The sequence below is a fragment of the Electrophorus electricus genome, chromosome 6, assembly GCF_041902795.1.
Source record: "Electrophorus electricus isolate QZ-2024a chromosome 6, ASM4190279v1, whole genome shotgun sequence".
Classification (NCBI taxonomy): Eukaryota; Metazoa; Chordata; class Actinopteri; order Gymnotiformes; family Gymnotidae; genus Electrophorus; species Electrophorus electricus.
In genome coordinates, this window is record NC_137502.1 from 25,671,309 (window position 1) to 25,695,431 (window position 24,123).

At 40.8% G+C, this 24,123-nt stretch overlaps 3 protein-coding genes across 3 annotated transcripts; all 3 read right to left on the reverse strand.

Moving 5' to 3' along the window:
• Positions 1-1,639: 1,639 nt before the first annotated feature.
• LOC113589730 (extracellular calcium-sensing receptor-like) lies at positions 1,640-5,986 on the reverse strand. Its single transcript, XM_035525408.2, has 6 exons — positions 5,751-5,986; positions 5,161-5,461; positions 4,173-4,946; positions 3,748-3,972; positions 3,492-3,615; positions 1,640-2,618 (listed from the first exon to the last, which is right to left on the reverse strand). The coding sequence occupies exons 1-6, from the start codon at positions 5,984-5,986 to the stop codon at positions 1,705-1,707; spliced, it is 2,574 nt and encodes an 857-aa protein (XP_035381301.1). The 3' UTR covers positions 1,640-1,704.
• Positions 5,987-6,782: 796 nt separating this feature from the next.
• Positions 6,783-13,848, reverse strand: LOC113589729 (vomeronasal type-2 receptor 1-like). Its single transcript, XM_081715694.1, has 8 exons — positions 13,676-13,848; positions 12,228-12,385; positions 10,637-10,985; positions 10,181-10,481; positions 9,191-9,976; positions 8,750-8,974; positions 8,349-8,472; positions 6,783-7,823 (listed from the first exon to the last, which is right to left on the reverse strand). The coding sequence occupies exons 1-8, from the start codon at positions 13,846-13,848 to the stop codon at positions 6,910-6,912; spliced, it is 3,030 nt and encodes a 1,009-aa protein (XP_081571820.1). The 3' UTR covers positions 6,783-6,909.
• Positions 13,849-19,973: 6,125 nt separating this feature from the next.
• LOC113589728 (extracellular calcium-sensing receptor-like) lies at positions 19,974-23,710 on the reverse strand. Its single transcript, XM_035525405.2, has 5 exons — positions 23,411-23,710; positions 22,417-23,190; positions 21,985-22,209; positions 21,483-21,606; positions 19,974-20,991 (listed from the first exon to the last, which is right to left on the reverse strand). The coding sequence occupies exons 1-5, from the start codon at positions 23,708-23,710 to the stop codon at positions 20,078-20,080; spliced, it is 2,337 nt and encodes a 778-aa protein (XP_035381298.2). The 3' UTR covers positions 19,974-20,077.
• Between the last annotated feature and the right edge of the window lie 413 nt (positions 23,711-24,123).

The window sequence follows — 24,123 nt, forward strand, 5'->3', positions numbered from 1 at the left end:
GGGAACTAAACATAATTGAAAAAAAGGGTTTCCAAAGTTTCCTGACCATCTGTGTATTACTGCCACTTACTTTACACAAAATAAAGTTAATAAAGTAATTTGAGTTGAGTGTAGATATGGTACTTGAGTCTAGAGTGTGTAGGTTCAAATAAATCTGTTCATTGTTCCAAACTCACTGGTGAGTTCATCAGCAGCAAACAACCTGATATTCAATGGAAGACATTTATCATACTGAGAGACAAGTATGGAGACAAAAGTTTTTCTCCTGACCAAAACATGTCACATAATTGATGAAGCATGATAACATGGGCATGTATGCAGCAACACTGAGCCTGTGGCCTTTATTGATGATTGAACTGCAGGAAATTACCTTAGAGACTGAATTAATTATTATATTTTCCTCTTTACTTTTCTTTACTCATCTAGAATAAACTGCAGAAATTACAGTATCCTATATGGTGGACACCAAAACTCTGGGTGGCTTTTTTTACTCTTTTACTAAGAACAATCCATTGGCCTTAATGGTATAATGTATAACAAAAGCATTCTAATCTATTCCAAGAAACCTTCACTTAATTTGAAATGTGAACTTGGGCTACAAGCTGTATCACTGGAAACATCTACCTAAAATTAATAAAAAGATAATGATGCTAGTTGTGTCCAGCAACTGTTTATTACTCAGTAAATAATAAAGTAAGCAAAAAATAGTATATGAAAATTATTCAGGCCTGCCAATTGTGTATGCAAATGTGTTCAACAAATTCATTGACTAGGAAATTCAATAGAGGAAATAAAGTAGTGATGTGAACTATATGTGTAGGTACACTATATTACAAAAAGTATGTGGACACATGACCATCACAACTATGTGACCTTGCTAGATATCCCATTCTGATATGATGATGTGACTGCAGACAGCACAAGTGGGAAGTATTGTGAAGCATGCAGAGTCATCTTAACTGCTCAGATCCAGCCAAATGCCTCAAAACATAGTAGAGGACAATGGGATAATCGAAAGACAGTAACTACGGTTTATGTTTAGGCATATAGGCATAAACATTAGATCATTAGATGCATAGTTTACTGGGGTTTTTTTAGACAAACAAACATATGAAAATGTATAATTTTTGATGTTTCTTTGCCTGGTATATGCTGTTCGGTGTTTCAGGTTTCAGTAAAATAATGTAATATTTTGGTGCTAACAAGCACAAAAGCAGGCTAAAACTAGAAGCTAAAACTGTGAATACTTTACACACACACACCAGTTTGTCACTGTAACCCAGTACACCAAAAAGCCAAGTCTGAACTCACACTGCAGTCTACAAAGATCTTAAATTCCGGACACAGTGTGTTCCTGCAAGGGAACTGGGGCATATATTTTAGAAATAAATTTCATTATATATTTAAATATTATATTTTCTGTATTTTATAAAATGGCAAAAATGAATAATCTGAATGGGAGTGCAATGATGAGATTAATGGGTTGATAATTTAGAACAATTATTTAAAACTTCTTTAATGCACTTGATCGGTTATAGAAAGCATGTTAAGTTCATCAAGCTTGCTGACACAAACATAGATCAGAGACTAAAGCTTTATGGCTGACACTGATTTACAGTGTACATCTAGGTCCAAGTATAACTGGCTGCAGTTAATATAATGATACTGCACCTTGAAGTTACATTTTCTATCTGAGTTAGGGTCTCAGAGAGATTTTGAGGGTACTTTACCCATAAGGTGTTTCTTGGTATTCTTTGTTGGTCTAAAAACAATTATGAAACATTTTGGAGCAAAAATACAAATAATCAAACCAAAGCTTGAAGCCAGAATAGCAAATATTTCCACAGCTACAGTGAATTTTCCAGGAGAGCTTAAATAAGATGGAATAAAGGTGATCCAAACCGCACAGAATATGAGCATGCTGAATGTGATGAATTTGGCTTCATTAAAGTTATCAGGTAACTTGCGAGCTAGAAAAGCCAAAATAAAACACAAAACAGCCAGGAGTCCTATATAACCTAGTACAACCCAGAAACCTATGCCTGATCCCAAATTGCATTCAAGAATGATCTTGTCCTTGTAGTGCTTTAAATTTTTGAAAGGGAAAGGAGGAGATACTTTTAACCAAATCACACAAATGACAGCTTGTATGAGAGTGAAGGCAAGAACACTTAGTCTCTGCTGTGGAGGCCCAAACCATTTCATGACATTACTGCCTGGAAGTGTAGCCCTGAAGGCCATTAACACCACTATTGTTTTCCCCAGAACACAGGAGATGCAGAGGACGAAGGTGATCCCAAACACTGTGTGACGCAGCATACAGGACCACTCGGAGGGCTGACCAATGAAAGTAAGTGAACAGAGGAAACACAGAGTCAGAGAGAAGAGCAGCAGGAAGCTCAGCTCTGAGTTGTTGGCTCGGACGATGGGAGATGTCCTGTGTTTGTAGAAGACAGCTCCTACAGACACAGACATGAAGGCTCCAGTGGTGGAGAACACTGTCAGGATAATGCCCAAACTGTCATCCCAGGACAGGAACTCAACAGGCTTGGGAAGGCAGTTGTCTTGTTTGGCATTGGGCCAGAATTCAGGAAGGCAGCGCATACAACCCAAAGAATCTAAGAAATTAGATAAACATAAGACCCTTAGAACACAGAATTCTTTAACAAGACATCACTTCATAGAACACATACAACTCATCACAAGTGACTCATCCAGCGTATCTGATTGCAATTTCATTATTGGATCCATCCAGACTATGTTGGATTTCCTTTTGACTTGGCTCCTCTAAAAACCTCTGTCATTTTAGAGTTTTATTGGCATTGTTCCTGTCATCTTGATCAGTAGGCATCTGCAAGTGAATTTCTGCAAATGTGCTTTCTATGGTGTTTTTTGTTTTGTTTTGTTTTTAAGCAAAAACAAAATACCACTGAGCTGAAGTAAATTGGCATGAAAGTTTTGTAGTTCAGGATTTAGTGTTTTCACATTTTTTAAGATCTTGGTGACTTAGCTTTAGATGCTGTATTCATAAAGTATTACAGGAGCTAGTATGCTGTTTCTATATACAAAATAAATGCAGAATGAAAAGCAACAGAATATCTAAATATCTGAAAAAGTCCTGTCTTAAGGATTCACATTGCAGAAAACAGTAGAGTCCTATAAAGGAATTGTCCGACAAGGTTATGACTGCCTCCAAAATGTGCATATCTGACTATAATTTCACTGTTGGAGCAACACAAATTATATACACAAATGTTTAAATAACATGTTGTTTTCTTGGTGATTTTAAGCTTGAAATATTCTACTGTAATACAAATGTCACTAAAATACTGCTGTTTCTATATATAAATCCAATACAGAAATACAGAATGCTGTTGTCTAAGATTGTTTTCTGCCCTGCAATGAGCAATGACATATCTCTATTCTGTATTCAGGGAAAAGGACCAGGCTCGTAAAACCTTCACTCTACAATTTACTCTGTGATAGACAACCTGTTTTGTTACTGATCTCTCCCTCTGCACATGGTATACAGTCATAGCAGCAGACAGGCCTTCCCTTCTGCACAGCCTTCCTGGTGCCTGGAGGACAGCTCTCACTGCACACAGACACTGGCACCTGGAAAAGACATTGGAAAATGACACAAATACAAATGTTTTAGTTTGCAACAACCAGTCTTTAAGGACCCTGTACTGCAGTTTAGCGTTTTCCCTACTGTAAAATTTGAGAACAGGGTGTGTTATACTGTACCTCTGTCTGTCCTCCCACCCAGCTGATAGCACTGCTCATTCTGAGCTCCTGTCCTCTCAGATTGGATGAGTCATAGTAGCCCACTGGCACAAAGTTTATTGTGCCATCTTTCTTAAACTGCAAGTTTATGAGCTCATAAACAGCTACAGGATCTCCGTTGGAATCAAAGTTGACCTGATAACCATTCTTTGTCGTGAAGTTCACTCTCTTGAGCTGGTTGAGAACCTAGAGTAGTAAACACAACTTAATGAAAAGACAAAAACAGCCTATCTGTAACCCAATATTCATACCTCATGACATCATAAAATGACAAAATAACAATAAAATGCTTTATCGTTAATTAGCATTTATCCCATATATCTCCAATACATTTAAATAATCATAGTGTGATTTTTAGATTAAGATGTTTAAAATTATTTAAATACCTGAAATGATGAGAATTTTTTAGTTTTGTCGCATTGCGTGTCATCACAGATAACTCCGTGAATAGCATGCGCTATGGCATATGTAGCTTTGTACACTAAGTTAGTGGTGCGCAACTGAGACGTGTCCGTGTATGGGTTCTGTAGAGCGCGGATATCCTCACTGCCGTCACATTCCCGCACGCCTGTCCGCCCTTTAAGGCTACAGCTGAATGCGCTTTCCCAAAATTCCGTTAATATGGGTGATTTCAAGGCTTGTGGTGTAGAGAGGTTTAGTAGAAAATCACGAAAGCCTGGAATAACTGACCGGGGGACTCCAAAACCTAAAGCTCCAGCACAAATGTTAAACTGCAGAAAGTCTGGATGTGTGATCCACGCCTCGCTGGCTATCCACTGAATCGGAGGTAGTGGCTGTCGTACCAGTTCTTCCACGAGAAACTTCATGTCGCCTGAGGCTAGAAACGCGACTACTACCCGGGCCGTGGATCTACGGATAACGTTTGCCACTCTCTCTAATTTATTGTGCGCTTGTGTCCTGTAATAGGCCTCGGAGTACTCTACACAGATCCCCTCCTGTTGTGCAGCCTTTAGGAACGATGCCATTCCTATATTTCCGTAGTCTGTGTCGCTGCGTATCGCCCCAATCCATGTCCAGCCGAAATACTTCACCATTCTCGCCAGTGCGGCAGCTTGGTGGTGGTCACTAGGTACAGTCCTAAAGAAGGCGGGAAACTGACTCTTATCGCTCAGACACGCGCAGGTTGATGAATGACTCACCTGCAATTTGGTCAGTGTTGGAAAAAAGAAAGGACCTTTACTTGAGTTTCCTGATTTAGTTATAACATTGAACATCTAAAAAACATTTTTACATGTCTCATATTAGAGTATTTGTCTGTAGAATGATTTTTGAATTATTGTTACTCAACAATTGATCTCTAAACAAATAGCAAGATTTCAAAAAACGATTATGTATCTTACTAATAATGTTCACCTGTGGTATTCCGAAAAGACCGAGAGTTCTGGCCATGCCTATTGACGGGGTGGAAGAAGAATCTCCTACGATAGCAGGTACAGCGGCAGATACCGATTTTAAACAGGCACCAGTGTCGTTGAAAACCGTCTCCAAGCCATTTGCAAACTGAAATGCAACTTTGATTGACATTGGCACCGCAGAGCACGAGTCGTATATCTGGTAGCCTAACGTGATGCCCGGCAGGAGATCGGTTCTGTTGTTGATCTCGTGGATCGTAAATTCCAAGGCACGAGCGACATGCAGCTCCCTGAATTCCATGCTGTTTGGAAACAGTAACAGACAAAAACCTGAAAACGGTAGGTAAAATGAAATATCATGATGTGCTTTACTTAGACAGTTCTATTATCATAAACGCAATAAGTAACACATAACTAGAAAAAGTGGTGCTTAACAATATGACCACAGTTGTTATTTCCTTATCTTTAATTCTAACATAATGCCCTGCTGTCTGTATTGTCCACATAGTTGTTTCAAATGATCATTTATCTTTGTAATTGTAACAAAATGCCCTGCTCTCTGTACTGTCCACTCCATCCTCATAGACAGACCTCCCAGTGCACTGTGGCTGTGGTGGTATAGTGGTGAAGGTGTTCTGCTCTGATTTCGTATAGTAGTGAATAGAGAAAATCCCTCCAATTACAAAATCACCATTCTTGGACAAAATAGGTATCTGTGGTTCAGTCCACAGCCTGCAACTGACTGTGTTTGCTTTACATCTTGCAGAGCTGAACACAGTCATCCACAGCACTGATACAAATGACACCAGACTTGAAGTGATCTGCATGTTGGGCTTGGTACCTCCCAGCACTCTGAAGCTTTGGATTGCTGCTTTACACTGGTTTAAATAGCCACCTTCTAGTGAAGGCCTGTCACTAAATGTGGGCATGAATTGAACACAGAGGGTTTAGATTTACATTCAGTATCAATTGTAATGATGACCATAAGGTTTTCTTATATCTTATATGTTGTGTATATAATAATATTATTAAACCAAATACCATCTTTAAGTACAAGTGGAAAATTATATTTTGTGTTTGATTTTAAACTACTGCATCTAAAACTGGATTTAAAATGACACAATAATTATAAAGTTATATTTAAGAATTCTCTCTGTTACAATTTTAGCTCCTTTTGTATATCATTATCCTCTCACTTTAGAGGACAAAAAATAACTGGCCTGTTGGGTAGCAATTGTTTCCAGTCCAGTTGCATGTCATTCTAGGTTAATTTATGCACAAGGAAACTGACTAAAGCTCTTGATGTGATTCCATGTATTGTAATTGAACCTGGAGTCTGTTTGTTCAAATAAACTTTTACATTGTTCTGAATCACTGGAGAGCTGATCAGCAGTTGAAGTCTAATGTTATTTGAGGCACCGCAGAGTCAAGCCTTTTTATGCAGCCGCATGATGTTAACGTCTTTCATGAAGATGATAAACTAAATTTTTAAACAAATCTGTTGACTCAGGATGTGTTTCATATGTCAATAAAGACTGTAGTAAACTAAAGAGATAAATGGGTTGATATTTAGAAAGATAAACATCTTTAATTCAATTAATCAGTTATTGAAAACATGTTAAGATCATCAACCTTAATAACACAATCATTCATGAAACAGTGACTAAAGGTTTATAGGTGAGGCTGATTAACTATATATATGTAAGTCTAATAACTGGATGCAATTTATATAATGATCTGAGTTGGGGTATCAGAGAGCTTTTAAGGGTACTTTCCCCATAAGGTGTTTCTTGGTATTCTTTGTTGGTCTAAAAACAATTATGAAACATTTTGGAGCAAAAATACAAATAATCAAACCAAAGCTTGAAGTCAAAATAGCAAATATCTCCACAGCTACAGTGTATTTTCCAGGAGAGCTGACATAAGCTGGAATAAAGGTGATCCAAACTGCACAGAATATGAGCATGCTGAATGTGATGAATTTGGCTTCATTAAAGTTATCAGGCAACTTCCGTGCTAGAAAGGCCAAAATAAAACACAGACAAGCCAAACATCCAATATAACCCAGCACAGCCCAAAAACCTATGCTTGATCCCAAATTACATTCAAGAATGATTTTGTCTTTACAGTGCTTTACATTTTTGAAAGGGAAAGGAGGAGATACTTTTAACCAAATCACACAAATTATGGCCTGTTTTAGAGTGAAGGTAAGAACACTAAGTCTCTGCTGTGGAGGCCCAAACCATTTCATGACATTACTGCCTGGAAGTGTAGCCCTGAAGGCCATTAACACCACTATTGTTTTCCCCAGAACACAGGAGATGCAGAGGACAAAGGTGATCCCAAATGCTGTGTGACGCAGCATACAGGACCACTCAGAGGGCCGACCAATGAAAGTAAGTGAACAGAGGAAACACAGAGTCAGCGAGAAGAGCAGCAGGAAGCTCAGCTCTGAGTTGTTGGCTCGGACGATGGGAGACGCCCTGTGTTTGTAGAAGACAGCAGCTATGCACACAGACATGAAGGCCCCGGTGATGGAGAACACTGTCAGAATGATGGCTAGAGTGTCATCCCAGGAGAGGAACTCAATAGGCTTGGGGAGACAGACGTCTTGTTTGGCATTAGGCCAGAATTCAGGAGGGCAGTGAACACAGTCCAGAGAATCTAAGATATTAGAAAATTAACATCAGATCCACATATCAGAAACAATCCTCTAGTAAGGAATCACATTGCAGAACACAGTAGAGTCCCATAAGGCAATCATCCAACCACACTATGACTGCCTCCAAAAAGTGTATCACTGACTATAATTTCATTGTTGGAGCCACTCAGACTATGTTGTGTTTCATTTTGTCTTGGATCCTCTCAACACCACTGTGTGTGTAAACATGATTTCCCATAAATCTCCATAAATCTACTTTCTGTGATTTTTTTTTCAAACAGCATTGCAAAGATTATATTTAAATAACATGTATTATTGGCAAATTTGAGGTTGAAATACTCTGTTGTATTACAGAGATCAGTATAACACTGCTATTTCTATAAATAAATTCAATACAGAATGTTGCTTTGTCTAAAGACATATTCTTCCCTGCAATGAGCATTGAGAGGTATCTTTATTATTTAATCAAGACTAATGACAAGGCTCTTAAAACCTTCATTTCATATTTATGCTTTGAGATACACAACCTGTCTTGTTACTGATCTCTCCCTCTGCACATGGTATACAGTCATAGCAGCAGACAGGCCTTCCCTTCTGCACAGCCTTCCTGGTGCCTGGAGGACAGCTCTCACTGCACACAGACACTGGCACCTGGGACAGACAACAGCAATTAGAGAAACAGTCAAAGGCCAATCCAGTATGTGTGAAGATTTTGTCCTAGAAGGTAATGGCCTCTGTACAGGTTATTGTTTTTCTTACTCCAACACATCTGATTGAATTCAGCATATAATTAAATCACCTTCATTAAATAATCAGGTGAGTAGGCATTAGGAAAAATAATGAATAGTTGAATGTTGTTTTCCTCCAGGCCTTGGGTTTAACAAACTCTGCTTTGTACTGGTTAAGAACAGGTTGTGTTATATTATACCTCTGTATGTCCTCCCACCCAGTGGATATCACTGATCATTCTGAACTCCTGTTGTCTTGGTTTGAATGAGTCATAGTAGCCCACTGGCACAAAATCTAAAGTGCCATCTTTCTTAAACTGCAAGTTTGTGAGCTCATACGCAGCTACAGGATCTCCATTGGAATCGAAGTTGACCTGATAACCATTCTTTGTGGTGAAGTTCACTCTCTTAAGCTGGTCAAGTATCTGAAGCAGTAGATAAAACTTAATGAAAGGTCATGACACTGTGTAAACCCCTCACTACAAACAGATATAGACTACATGCAGCCCAGTACTAATACTTGATTACATTAATAAAATGCTTTGTCATTAGTGAATATTTATAATATACACCTCTAATACATTTAAATGAACATGGTTTGACTTATAAGTTAAGCTCTTTTAAATTAAGCAGATTGATACCTGCCATGATGCCAACTTATTCGGTTTGTCGCATTGCGTGTCATTACAAATTACACCATGAATAGCTTGTGCTATTGCATATGTAGCTTTGTATACTAAATTAGTGTTGCGCAGCTGAGACGTATCCGTATATAGATTCTGTAGAGCGTGGATGTCTTCACTACCGTCACATTCCCGCTGGAACTTTGAGGAGTCTGTCCGCCCTTTTAGGTTACAGCTGAATGAGCTCTCCCAAAATTCCGTTAATATGGGCGATGTTGAGGCTTGAGCTGGAGAAAGGTCTAGAAGAAACTCACGAAGACCTGGGATAACTGACCGAGGGATTCCAAAACCTATTGCACCAGCGCATATGTTAAACCGTAGAATATCTGGATGTGTGATCCATGCCTCGCTCGCTATCCACTGAAGTGGAGGCAGTGGCTGTCGTGCCAGTTCTTCCAAGAGAAATTTCATTTCGCCTGCTGTTAGAAACGCAACTATTACGCGAGCCGTGGATCTGCGGATGATGTTTGCCACTCTCTCCAGTTTACTGCGCGGTTGTGTCCTTAAATAGGCCTCGGAGTACTCTACACAGATCCCCTCCTCTTGCGCAGCCTTCAAGAACGTTGCCATCCCATAGTTTCCGTAGTCCGTGTCGCTGCGCACTGCTCCAATCCATGTCCAGCCGAAATATTTAACAATTCTCGCCAGTGCGGCTGCTTGGTGGTGGTCACTAGGTACAGTCCTAAAGAACGCTGGAAACTGACTCTTTTCGCTCAGACACGCGCAGGTTGCTGAATGACTCACCTGAAATAGAGAGTGTTGTAAAGGAGAAAGAACCGTTACTTGAGTATCCTTAGTATCCTTAGTTGCATATCTATAAAGTATACGTGTATACATCTTACATTAGAGTATTGGTCTAGGGGATAACTGTTACACAACATTTTTTCCCTTTAAACTAATAGCAACATTTTAGAAAATGATGTGATGTAGTCTACTAGTGATGTTCACCTCTGCAATTCCAAATAGACCGAGCATTCTGGCCATGGCAATTGACGGGGTCGAAGAAGATTCTCCTATGATAGCAGGTACAGCAGCAGCTGCATGTTTTAAACAGGCATCAGTGTCGTTGATAACGGGGTCCAAGCCATTTATAAACTGAAATGCAGCTTTGACTGACATCGGCACTGCAGAGCACGAGTCATATATCTGGTAGCCTAACTTGATGCCTGGCAGAAGATCGGTTCTGTTGTTGATCTCGTTGATGGTAAATTCCAAGGCTCGGGCTAAGTGCAGCTGCCTGAATTCCATGCTGTTTGAAAACACATTAAAAAACAGACAAAACCCTGAAAACGTCAGGTAAAATTACAACTTAAGATGTGTATACAATAAGTAACATGTGACTAGAAAAACTGGTAGCATAACAGCTTCATTTCTCATTTCTCTTTGTAATTGTAAATAAATTACATGCTCTCTGTACTGCCGACATCACCCTCACAAACAGACCTCCCAGTGCACTGTGGCTGTGGTGGCATCGTGGTATAAGTGTTCTGCTCTGATTTCATATAGGAATGAATAGAGAAGATCCCTCCAATGATAAAATCTCCATTCATTGAAAAATCAGGCATCTGAGGCTCAGCCCACACCCTGCAGCTGAATGGGCTTGCTTTAGATCCTGCAGGGTTGAACGCAGTCATCCATAGCACTGATACAAATAACACCAGACTTGAAGTGATCTGCATGGTAGTCTTGGTGCCTCCCAGCACTCTGAAGCTCTGAATGGTTGCTTTACACTGGTTTAAATAGCCAACTTGACCTGTGAGTAAATGTGGGTGTGAACTGAGCACAGGAGGTGTGGATTTATATTCAGTGTCAATCATAATGATGACCATGGATTTGTATTATGTCTCTGTAGTGTGTAGTAGAATATTATTATAGAAAACACAGACCTTAAGTGCAATTGGACTCTTTTATTTATTTATGTGTGTTTTTGTACTACTGTATATAACAATGAATTTGAAATGAAACAATGGCTAAGATATTATAGTGCAAACAACTTGAAAATTATGGTGGCAACTGTGTAGTCTGTTGTAGAGTCTTTTTTACACATTATATTCTTATTTTAGGATACAAAATTAATTGGACATTTGGATAATCAGATGTTTCTTGTCCAGTTGTGTGGTGCTGTAGCATAATTTATGCACAGTATGCATAGTAGTGTTAAGATGTTATGCAGCTCATTCATGATGCTGTCTTTCCTGATGACAATAAAGTAATAAACCAGTTGTCACAGTGTGCTTGGCACCGAGGAGGAAGGAAATGCCCACTCCTTCCCCCACACACACCAGATCTGCACCGCAATCACCTGATTATTAATCCATGCACCTGTCCCTAGTTTGTTTTTGTCCTGTATATAAGCCCACAGGTTCTCTCCTCCAGTGCTATGCATTGCTCCCTGCTCAGTGCATGAGAGCCACCTAACGGTTCATCCAGTCCAAGGCTACCCACATTCCTCCTCATGATGACTACAATTGTGCCTTCAACTTTAAGGAGTGAGCCATTCCTCCTTAGTGTAGGGTGTATCCACAGTTCCTAGAGGAGAAGCAGGTCATGGAACAATACATCTAGGAGGCCCAGGCTCAGGGTTACATTTACCCCTCCACCTCACCTGCCTTGGCCAGCATCTTCTTTGTTAAGAAGTATGGCAGGCCATGCATAGATTATAAGGGTCTATATGCCAAGGGTCACTACTTGTGAAGTACCTCTACCTGCTGCCTTATTATAATAAAGGAAGGTGATAAATGGAAGACAGCATTAAGCATGGCCTTAGGACACTTCTAGTACCTGGTTCTTCCATACCTCCTAGCCACAGCACCTACCATTTTTCAAGTGTATATTAAAAAGGTCCTAAGTATTTCCTAGGTTAATCTGTCACCCTCCTATGACTGACATGTGCATGATGTGCGGAAAGGCCTCGGCACTCTCCTGTGCAATAATCTGTATTACAAGATGGAGAGGTGTGAATTCCAGCTCCACAATCAGGGAGGACTCTGTGCACATGCAGCCTTGCAAAGTGGAGGCGGTGACTGGATGGCCAAAACCCCAGTTGTGCCGTAAGCTCCAGCAGTTCCAGGGGGTTCACCACTTTCTTTTGGTGATTCATCTGGGCCTTCAGCAGCCTGGCAAGGCCCCTGACTGAACTTCTCCATGGGCAGGCTACCCGCAAGCAACATCTGAGGCTTTTGAGAACCTCAAGACCTGTGCTGCAGTAGCCAGACACCACAAAGCCATTTGTTGTAGCGATTGACACTTCAGATGTGGAAGTGGGTGCTGTCCTGTCCTTGTTTGCAGCAGTAGGTGCAAGTTTCAAGGTAGTCACCTTTCTTCCAGCAAAATAATGCTGGTGGAGTGGAATTATGGAATATGTGACCACAAACTGTTGATGAAACTGACCTTTGAGGAGTAGAGGTACTGGCTAGAGGTGGTGTGGCACCCCTTTACAGTGATCACCAACCACAAAGAGGCTTAACTCTAAGCATAGGATCACTGGTTTGTGTTCTTCTTCTGGTTTGTTTTTCAGGTCACTTACAGGCTGGTATTGAAGAATGTGAAGACAAACATGCTCTCTTGTCAGTTCAGTGATTAGGCAAATCCAACCTGCCAGGAGCCAGTCCTCCCTCCCTTATTCTTTGTGGGAGCAGACTGCTGGGACTTGGACCTACACATCGCCATGGCTAACCTTCACTGCCCACCTAATTGGGGGACATTGGGACATTGTGCATCATGTGGTGTTGTGTATGGAGTGTGTATGCAGCAAAACACCACACCCCACCAGCTGGTATGCTGCTCCATTTGCCTACACCACACCGCCCCTGGTCTTACCTAGCCAATGATTTTGTCACAGATCTTTCAGTCTCTCAGGCGAACACTCATCTTTGTCGGGATTTAAGGTGCTCAAATATGGTTTGTTTTCTCCACTTCCAGCACAGCCTACTTCCCTGGAGACAGCAGACCTGTTGTTCTGTCATGTCTTCCAATGGTTTAGGCTGCTAGAAGACATTGTGCCATAAAATGGAGTCTGATAAAATGCCTATATTGCCAGGAACACACACCGGAGACTGCGCTCAACCATTACCACCTACAAGAAGACAGCAGAATGGCGATGAGGAGAGACACCCCAGTAACCAGCCCAGAGATAAGGTGTGGGTGGTCATGAAGGACAGCTGTGTGGGGCCCACAGGCAAACTGGCCCCCAAATACGCTGGTCCCTACACCATCATTTGCCAAATTAATGAATTAACCTACAGGGTGGGCTTGTTGGGGAGCAGCCATGCATAGTAAGCCTTTCACATGTCTGCCCTGAAGCCTGTGGTCATAGCCCCTGACTGGTATCCCTGCCACTCCTTGTGGCCACTGCCGAACCACTGCTGCCACCACTGGAACTCCAAGGGAGTCCCTCATATAAGATGAGTGCACTACTGGAACAGAGTAAGGCAGCTAAAGTACCTGGTGGACAGGGAGGGGTATGGCCCAGAGGAACAACGGTTCTGGTCCCGGTGCTGGTGTCCCAAGTCCTGGATCCTGATTAGTAGTCTCTTTTTATCATGGGCACCCATCCAAGCCAGCTCCTCACCAACCAGGCAGACCTCACACCCAGAGACCAGCGGGATCACAAACATACACCACACGTGCCTTGCTCCAAATCACCTGATTATTAATCCAATTCTTCCAAGTACCCTAAAGGGGCTGATGTAACAGGACTTAATTTCCTGCAAGATGTCTCCAATTTCATATTAGAGTTGTCAACCCACACTCTGTGACCTGTGTGGTGCACTTGCATGGGATGCCAGTGGCAGGTAGCAAACATTTGTTGTAAGCAGTTTAACTGTACATGTGCAGCTTCCCTGGTCATGGTGCTGTTGCAGGACCAGTGATCCAGATCAGGGATGTGTGTAGAGATGTTTTCCCATGGAAAGAAACCTGGTTGAAATCCATAAACACATTGAAAAGGTATAATTTGGGTAGATGAGTGTTTGAGTGAATTATGTGCAATATCGCCAAAGGAAACTACCTAGTTCCTTGTTCGTACTTTCCACCTCCCCATTGATCTGGGGATAATAACCTGAGGAGAGATTGGTTATAATATTAAGCCATTTACAGAACTCTCTCCAATATTGTGAAGTGAATTGCATTCCTTTGTCAGACACGATGTCCTCAGGTAGACTGTAAATCTTGAAAACAAAAGTGAATATAGCCTCAGATGTCTCCTTGGCTCTAGGGAGAGTGAGAAATGGAATCAGCATATACATCTTGGAGAACCTAGCAACTACTACCATAGTCATATTGTTACCTTCAAAGCAGGGTAGATCAGTTATAAAGTAAACCATGAGATGGGACCAGGGACGTTTAGGAACAGGCAAGGGAAGGAGCTCATCAGTGATGAGTGTGCATGGGGTATGATTCTGAGTGCATATAGAACAGGACATTAAATAATCCCATATGCTATCTGCCAGGGACTCCCACCAATATTTCTTGGACAGAAGTTTGGTAGTATGCATGATCCCTGGATGTCCAGTACACAGTGAGGTATGTGCTCATTTCATGAGATTACCTCTCAGGATGGCGGGTTCATATTGCTTACCTGGAGGGCATTCTGCTGGGCCAGGGTCCTCGCTCAAAGCCTTTTCTAACTCACATTGAAATGGGGGCTATTAAACAACTGTTAAGTAATATGTTTTCAGTTCTCTCTGGTTTGTCCTCCTTGTCATATAGATGAGACTGTGCATCTGCCTTCTTGGTCTTAGAGCCAGGTGTATAAGAGACAGAGAAGTGAAAGGGTAGATCTACTTGTTTAGTAGGTATTTGCAGCATAGTGTTTTTTCTGGAATCAAGAACATTCTACTGAGCCTGAATCAACAAGAGCTGAAAAAGCTTCAACAAGAGCAAGAAAATGAACTTCACCACGATAGAGGTAAAAACCCAGGGAGATGTGTCTGTTCTTCTTGTGAGTCGACAGGTTAGAGCTATCCACTTGCATGGGTGTTACTTCCTCCTTGGTCCCAATGTTAGGAGATGAACGAGAAATTGAACCACTCTCAGAGGTTACTCAACTGTCCTGGCTTGGGCAGTGGATGCATTGCAGGTTATTGATGGTGACAGCTATTTGTATAAATTCAGACTCATGGATTCATGTTTGCAATCGAGTTTAACTTCCAGTTCTCTCTTGAGATCCCCTACAAAACATGGTTCTCACAGTTGTCTTGCTCCACCCACTGCCTGCAGCTATACTGCAGAACATTCTCGCATACTTTGCTGTACATGTCCCTTGTTGAAGTTTGACTAACAGGATCCTGGGATCCCTTCCAGAAGCTGGGTTGTCGAATACAGCTTTAAACAGTATAGAATGCTCCTTCTGACTGTAGAGAGGGATCTTGACTTTCCATATGGTTGCTCCTCAACCACCTGTCTCATCAGTAAGCAAGGACAAAACAAAATGGATGCACTGAATTTCAGTTGTGAACTGAGAAGTGTGATATGTTAAGTACACAGAGCATTACATAACGACGTTTTTGCAACACTCAGGTGAGCTCCTTGAAAGGAGAAGTTGGTTGACCACCAGTGAGTCTATGGATGGTACACCATAGGTCAGAGATAATACCTTCTTGTTCCATTAATTTGGCTTGTTACTTGGGTGGATCCATTTTTGTTGAAGTATTCTGTAAGGAAAACTAGGACACAGGTATGTTAGAATCCAAATTCAGAAGTCTTTATTTTCAGATTACTTAAGAAGTGATTACTAGCAGATAAACTGGCAGGGTTGGCATGAGAACACAGAGATCACAAGACAGAGAGTTGTCTTTCCAGTCCTGAGTCAGAACCAGTAAGCAGAATCCAGAAAGTACAGAGGGGCTAAGAGTGAGGCTTTGTCTGGGGAGGAAACAGATCAAGAACCAGGAAAACAAGGAAACCCTGGAGAGGGAGAATTTGGGTGTGGCAATCTAAGTGTGCTTGGCAGAATTCATAACCATTGCTACAAGAATCACTGCTGCTATGATGCTACAATAATTACCACTGTTTCAGTGCTGTGAGAGTTACTGCTGCTATTGTTTTACTTTATTTTCCTTTTCAGTCAGTGAAAAGCAAATAATAAGTTTGAAAGTAAACATTAAATAGGCCTACACATTTTTTGGCCAGTATGTGAGATGAAACATTATCACAATGTGTCAGCATGTGACCGTGTCAGTAGCAGTGTGCTCAAGCCCTGTGTTCCAATGGCCTCCACAGTCACCTCTTCCCTGACTGTTTCCCAGGTCTCTCCTGCTGTGGCCTCCTGTGCTTTTCAAGGCTTTGCAGCTTCAGTGTCTGCTGTACTCATGTTGGCATCATGCCCCCAAGCGGCCACTCTGAGTGGGATCTCTTGCTGCACTGTCTCAAGCCACCGCTTCTCTCATCACTGGCTATTGGACTAAGACCTCTCTGACTCCTATATTGGCTTCCAATTTTGGGTACAGTTCAGGAGAAATTGTGTCCAGGTAAATTGTGCTTGTTGAGCAACTTCCAGTCCAGTCTTCTCTTTCCACACTCTGTATGGCAGGTTTTCAGTGATTCATGTCTCCGCTTTTAAAGTCTTACCACCCCTTCACCTCCTTGTTCCAGAGCCTCCTGTCCTGCCTAGTTACTACCTGTTAACCAAATATCTTGCTCTGGAGTTCCAAAATCCTGTAAGAAAGGTGAAAACCGTGTTAATTAAAATATTCCCATGTCACACACCATTTAGTTCAGTTTTGGCTATGCTAATAAGTGGCCACGTGAGGGCTTTGCTCTTCCAACCTTCTTGACCATGGGATGTCCCACCAAAGTGAGAGTGCCAGCTTATGTTCCTGAAGTCTCAATGTCACTGTCATCAACCTTTCTCCTGTTGCTTAGTGCCCCAGACTATCACTGCAACCTTGAGTGCCAACAGTGCCCCTTGGATAGTAGTCCTGGATAGTACTGCCATTGGACAGCCTACAGTAATATGTTTGGTATGCCAAAAAGTACCATTCCAGAGACCTTATGAGATCAAACAATTCATTGCTTGAGGATATGCACTGGTTCTGCTGGTTCTTTCTCCTTTTCCCACTCTGTATTTTTCCTTTCTTTTGTTCCATGTATGTTCCTGAGTTAGCAGGAGTTACTGGTGTTTCCAGAAGGACTTGCTGTCTGTCTTTCCTTTGATGTTTCCCTACAACCTGGGATCCCCTTGATTTGCTTTGAGAGCCATGCAGTCATGCTCCCTGAACATCCCTGAGCATCCCCTGTCTCTATGTTCTCATTTTAATGTTCTCATAATAATACTAAATAATACATGTAGTTTGTCAAATATGTCACTAGTTAATTGTGAACCACTATGTTTTTATTTGAATGCCAACCTTTTTGTTGGAGGTTTTCAGTGCCCCTATTATGTTCCCTCTTTTAGACAGGTGCAGGGAGAGCAACTAAAGGTTTTGCATACTATAGAGCCAATGCTAAAATGCTAAAATATATGATATGCTAAACTGTGAATCTTGCAACCAAGGCTTGTGTTTTGTTTTAAAGTTCTATTGTAATTGCTGGTATTTTTTTCTTCTGCTTCTTCTTTATTATTATTATTATTGTCACAGAATGCTCCACTTTCCACTGGTCATGTGGTTCAGCCCGCCGCATGCTGTGGGAATTCATTGTACTTGTTCTTGTTTGTAGCCACGTCTCTGGTGTCTGCTGACACCTGCAAATGGTTTAGTGTGTATTGTTTGTGTGTATTTAAACCGATGTCGGTGCATGCAGTTTTGTTGTTGAAAATGTAGCTATTTGTCATTTCTTGTTTGTGTTGGCCTCCACGATGTTTTATGTGCTCACCATTTATGTGAGTGCCCTTGTCTTCTGTTTTTCACAATAAATGTCTATATCCGTCGAGGGAGTCTGAACGTCCTGCTCCTTGCCCGGGCTCCTTGCCTTGGGCCCTTACAGTTATCTTTGCTAAAACGAAATGTGCAGCAAAGACGGCAAGGCCCAGAAATACCAATCATGGTAGCAAGGTACAAGAGGGTTGAAATAACTTAATTTGCCTGATAGAAATGTTGTAGCACAGTGTTAAACATTTTCAATAATTTCTGAACTATAAATCAAGTTCAAGTTTATTTGTCACATACATAGTCATACACAGTATAACTCGCAGTGAAATGGTATCATAGGCTATGTTTGAAATAGCCTACTACCTACTGTATACTGCATAATGCACTCAGTATTTACTGTTAATGCATACTGGTCCCTGTAGTAACATGCAATATAATATCCAGTATATGACCTAACAGACAAACCAATCACTAAGTGCATTTATATGTATTAATAATCATAATCAGATTTCTCGAGTTATCTGATTATTCAAGCAGACATGTAAACAACATATGCAGATTTCTTAGATCGGATAAAAGCCTTATGAAATCAAATAAAAAGCTGGATTTTAGAGCTATCCTGGAAGTGGCTAACAGAATTAAATGCCCCTATGAATAATGCATCAGATGCACATGGATAAAATGTTTGTCTCCGTCTTTGCATCAATATAGAGAAAGCTGTAACAAAGGTAGCATTTTGGACTATTAGTAACCATTAAAAAAATGAAGATCCATATTTGTCAGTACATTGGGTCCAAGTTTACAAAAAGCCATGGTAAATTTTATAATACATCCGTTGAAGCTTGTTACATACATTTGTGAGATTATTGGCTGGTTGCCAAGCAGAAATCTGATTATTGCCTGACTCATGTAAACCCAGGGTTTTCCAACTCATCTGATTGCCCACATGCAGGTAAACACTTTGATCAGATTAGGCTACTGACAAAATTTGATTTTCTTTAGGTATTGGATAATGTAAACATGCTCTTTCAAATGTCTTTAAAAGCAATAATTACATAGTTTATCACTGTGTAAATACAGTAGCTGCAGAGATGACTGGGTTTGACAGACAAACATATAAAAAAAATAATTGTTTAATCTGCATTTCTTTTTTCTTTGTCCATCCTGTTTGCCTCAAGTTTTAGATGAACATTTCTGTGCAAACTAGCACACTCGCAGTCCAAAATTGAAAAGTAAAATAACATATATTTTAAACAAATCCAAAAGAAGGTAATTGTAGCCCTACACACACCAGAAAGCCAGATCTGATTCCACACTGCAGTCTAGAATGATCTTGGTATGCTGATACTATGTGTTTCTGTAAGGGAACAGCGGGGAGGCTATGAGCCATGCAGCACAGATTAGCATTTCAGGGCGCAGCTAAAGATGATGATCCTCTACTGCACAGGCCCAAGCCATTTCATCACATTGTTTCCAGGCCTCAGGCCATGTGGCAATGAAGGTTAACTCAACCTGTTTTATTATATATTTAAACATTATAAAATATTTTATCCACATTCTCAAAAGAAAAATGAATATCTGAACAGACATGGGAGTGAACCAATTAAATGAATTGGTTGATAATTTAGAAACATTATCTAAAGGTTCTTTAATCCACTTGATTAGTAATGGAGGGATATATAGGGGATATATTTTATAACTAAATATCATGATATATTTAAATATTATAAAATATGTTATATATTTTATAAAATGACATGAAAATTAATATCTGAATGGGAGAGAACCAATGAGATTAATGGGCTGATAATTTAGGAGGATTATCTAAAACGTCTTTAATACGCTTCATTGGTTATAAAAAGCATGTTAGGTTCATCAAGCTTGCTGACACAAACATAAATTGGCGACTAAAGGTTTATGGCTGACACTGATTTACTATGTGTACTATGTTGTATGTGTAGATCTAATCAACTCTCTACAGTTTATATAATGTTACTGGACTTTTAATTTACATTTGCTATCTGCGTTTATGGTTTCAGAGAGCTTTTGAGGGTACTTTACCCATAAGGAGTTTCTTGGTATTTTTTGTTGGTCTAAAAACAATTATAAAACATTTTGGAACAAAAATACAAATTATCAAACCAAAGCTTGAAGCTAAAATAGCAAATATCTCCACAGCTACAGTGAATTTTCCAGGAGAGCTGACATAAGCTGGAATAAAAGTGATCCAAACTGCACAGAATATGAGCATGCTGAACGTGATGAATTTGGCTTCATTAAAGTTATCAGGCAACTTCCGTGCTAGAAAAGCCAAAACAAAACATAAAACAGCCAAGAGCCCAATATAACCCAGTACAGCCCAGAAGCCTATGCTTGATCCTAAATGACATTCAAGGATGATTCTGTCCTTATAGAGCTTTAGATTTTTAAAAGGAAAAGGAGGAGATACTTTTAACCAAATCATACAAATAATGGCCTGTTTTAGAGTAAAGGTAAGAACACTGAGTCTCTGCTGTGGAGGCCCAAACCATTTCATGACATTACTCCCTGGAAGTGTAGCCCTGAAGGCCATTAACACCACTATTGTTTTCCCCAGAACACAGGAGATGCAGAGGACGAAGGTGATCCCAAATGCTGTGTGGCGCAGCATACAGGACCACTCAGAGGGCCGACCAATGAAAGTAAGTGAACAGAGGAAACACAGAGTCAGAGAGAAGAGCAGCAGGAAGCTCAGCTCTGAGTTGCTGGCTCGGACGATGGGAGATGCCCTGTGTTTATAGAAGACAGCACCTACAGACACAGACATGAAGGCCCCAGTGATGGAAACAACTGTCAGAATGATGGCTAGAGTGTCATCCCAGGAGAGGAACTCAATAGGCTTGGGGAGACAGATGTCTTGTTTGGCATTAGGCCAGAATTCAGGAGGGCAGCGAACACAGTCCAGATAATCTAAGAAATTAGAAAATTAATGTCAGAGCCACATATCAGAAACAATTTTCACGTAAGGCATCACAGTAGAGTCGAAACAAGGCAATCATCCAACCACACTATGACTGCCTCCAAAAAGTGTATCACTGACTATAATTTCATTGTTTGAGCCACTCAGACTATGTTGTGTTTCTTTTTCTTTTGGATCCCCTCAAAGCCTCTCTATATATCTATATATAAAGCCTCAATATATATCTATATATAAAGCCTCAAAATATATCTATATATAAAGCCTCAAAATATATCTATATATAAAACCTCAATATATATCTATATATAAAGCCTCTCTATATATCTATATATAAATTCTGTACAGAATGTTGCTGTGTCAAATGACATATTCTGCCCTCCACTGAGCATCGATAGATATCTTTATTCTATAAACTTGCAACCAAGGCAGAAGACAAGGCTAATACAATCTTAATATCACATTATACTCTGTGATACAAAACCTGTCTTGTTACTGATCTCTCCCTCTGCACATGGTATACAGTCATAGCAGCAGACAGGCCTTCGCTTTTGCACAGCCTTCCTGGTGCCTGGAGGACAGCTCTCACTGCACACAGACACTGGAACCTGGGAAAGACAATATGAATTAGAAAAATTCAAAAACAATCAAATGCAAATCTACTCTGTTTGAAGTATCTGTCCTGGATGATAATGCCCACTGCACAGGTTAGTTTTTTTTTTTTTCTGTGCTAACACATCCAATTAAATTCAGTAGATAATTCATGAGCCTTCATAAATCATATCAGGTTTAAGGAAAACTGCAAAAATTATTGTATTTCCTATTCTAACACAAAAAAATTCAGTGGATAAATAAAGCACCTTTATTAATAAAATTACGTGAGTGAGCATTAGGAAAATAATGAACAGTTGAGTGTTGTATTCCTCCAGGCCTGGAGTTTAAGAACATCTCTGTACAGTGAAAGTACAGGGAGTGTTTTATTGTACCTCTGTCTGTCCTCCCACCCAGCTGATAGCACTGCTCATTCTGAACTCCTTTCCTCTGGGTTTGGATGAGTCATAGTAGCCCACTGGCACAAAATCTAAAGTGCCATCTTTCTTAAACTGCAGGTTTATGAGTTCATAGACAGCTACAGGGTCTCCGTTGGAATCAAAGTTGACTTCATAACCGTTCTTTGTGGTGAAGTTCACTCTCTTCAGCTGGTCGAGTATCTGGAGCAGTAGATACAACTTAATGAAAGATCATTGCAGTGTTTAAATGCCTCACTACAGACCAAAACCCTTACCTGTAGTACACTATTATTACATTTATAAAATACTTTATCGGTAGTCAATATTGAATCCTCTATATCTTTTAATACATTTAAAAGGACTTGATTTGATGTATAAATTAAGATGCTTAAATTAAGATTTAAATACCTGCCATGGGGCGAACTTATTAGTTTTGTCGCACTGCGTGTCATTACAGATAACACTGTGTATAGCATGCGCTATGGCATATGTAGCTTTATACACCAAGTTAGTGATGCGCAGCTGAGACGTGTCTGTGTATGGGTTCTGTAGCGCACGGATGTCCTCACTGCCGTCACATTCCCGCATGCCTGTCCGCCCTTTAAGGCTACAGCTGAATGAGCTCTCCCAAAATTCCGTTAATATGGGCGATGTCGAGGCTTGAGCTGGAGAAAGGTCTAGTAGAAACTCAGGAAGACCTGGGATAACTGACCGGGGGAAACCAAATCCTAAAGCACCGGCGCAAATGTTAAACCGTAGAAAGTCTGGATGTATGATCCACGATTCGCTGGCTATCCACTGAATCGGAGGCAGTGGCTGTCGGATCAGTTCTTCCACGAGAAACTTCATGTCGCTTGAGGTTAGAAACGCTACTATGACTCGAGCCGTGGATCTGCGGATGACATTTGCCACTCTCTCCAGTTTACTGCGCGGTTGTGTCCTGTAGTAGGCCTCGGAGTACTCCACACAGATCCCCTCCTCCTGCGCTGCCTTTAGGAACGCTGCCATTCCATAGTTTCCGTAGTCTGTATCGCTGCGCACTGCTCCAATCCATGACCAGCCATAATACTTCACCATTCTCGCTAGTGCGGCCGCTTGGTGTTCGTCACTCGGAACGGTCCTAAAGAAGGCAGGAAACTGACGCTTATCGCTCAGGCACGCGCAGGTTGCAGAATGACTCACCTATAAGTCAGTGAGTGTTTGAAAAGTGAAAGAACTGTTGAGTATCCTGATTTAGTTATAACGCTGAATATCTGTAAAGCATTTCTCTACACGTCTTACATTAGAGTATTGGACTGTGACATAATTTATAAACCCTTCTTATACAACTACTTATCACTTTAATAGCGATAGTAATAGCATGCCTGAGAACGATGTGATGTAGCCTACAAAGGATGTTCACCTGTGGAATTCCAAAAAGACCAAGCGTTCTGGCCATGGCAATTGACGGAGTGGAAGAAGAATCTCCTACGATCGCAGGTACAGCGGCAGCTGCAGAGTTTAAACAGGCATCGGTGACATTGAAAACAGGTTCCAGGCCATTTGCAAACTGAAATGCAGCTTTCACTGATATCGGTATAGCAGAGCATGAGTCGTATATCTGGTAGCCTAACGTGATGCCCGGCAGGAGAACTGTGCTATTGTTGATCTGGTTGATGGTAAATTCCAAGGCCCGGGCGAAGCGCAGCTGCCTGTATTCCATGCTATTTGGAAACACAGTAAAGCAGACAAAACCCTGAAAACGTCAGGTACAATTACAACTTAAGATGTGTTTACAATAAGTAACATGTGACTAGAAAAAGTGGTAGCATAATTTCATTTCTTTTTGTAATTGTAAATAAATTACATGCTCTCTGTACTGTCAACTTAACAGTCACAGACAAACCTTCCAGTGCACCGTGGCTGTGCTGGCATTGTGGTGTAGGTGTTCAGCTCTGATCTCATGCTGTAGTGAATAGAGAAAATCCCTCCAATTACAAAATCTCCATCCATAGACAAAATAGGCATCTGAGGCTCAGTCCACAGCCTGCAGCTGACTGTGTTTCCCTTACATTCTGCAGGGCTGAACACAGTCATCCACAGCACTGATACAAATGACACCAGACTTGAAGTGAT

What these genes read in the sequence shown, in the direction of transcription:
- LOC113589730 (XM_035525408.2), bottom strand. Translation starts at nt 5,986, where the DNA reads ATGCAGATCACTTCAAGTCTGGTGTCATTTGTATCAGTGCTGTGGATG. An exon ending in AAAAATTCTCATCATTTCAG is followed by an intron (nt 3,973 to 4,172) that starts GTATTTAAATAA and finishes TTACTACTCTAG; the next exon opens with GTTCTCAACCAGCTCAAGAG. An exon ending in GGGTGGGAGGACAGACAGAG is followed by an intron (nt 3,616 to 3,747) that starts GTACAGTATAAC and finishes TGTCTTTTCCAG; the next exon opens with GTGCCAGTGTCTGTGTGCAG.
- LOC113589729 (XM_081715694.1), bottom strand. Translation starts at nt 13,848, where the DNA reads ATGTTTGTGATCCCGCTGGTCTCTGGGTGTGAGGTCTGCCTGGTTGGT. An exon ending in ATAAGTTGGCATCATGGCAG is followed by an intron (nt 8,975 to 9,190) that starts GTATCAATCTGC and finishes CTACTGCTTCAG; the next exon opens with ATACTTGACCAGCTTAAGAG. An exon ending in GGGTGGGAGGACATACAGAG is followed by an intron (nt 8,473 to 8,749) that starts GTATAATATAAC and finishes TGTCTGTCCCAG; the next exon opens with GTGCCAGTGTCTGTGTGCAG.
- LOC113589728 (XM_035525405.2), bottom strand. Translation starts at nt 23,710, where the DNA reads ATGGAATACAGGCAGCTGCGCTTCGCCCGGGCCTTGGAATTTACCATC. An exon ending in ATAAGTTCGCCCCATGGCAG is followed by an intron (nt 22,210 to 22,416) that starts GTATTTAAATCT and finishes CTACTGCTCCAG; the next exon opens with ATACTCGACCAGCTGAAGAG. An exon ending in AGAGATCAGTAACAAGACAG is followed by an intron (nt 20,992 to 21,482) that starts GTTTTGTATCAC and finishes CTAATTTCTTAG; the next exon opens with ATTATCTGGACTGTGTTCGC.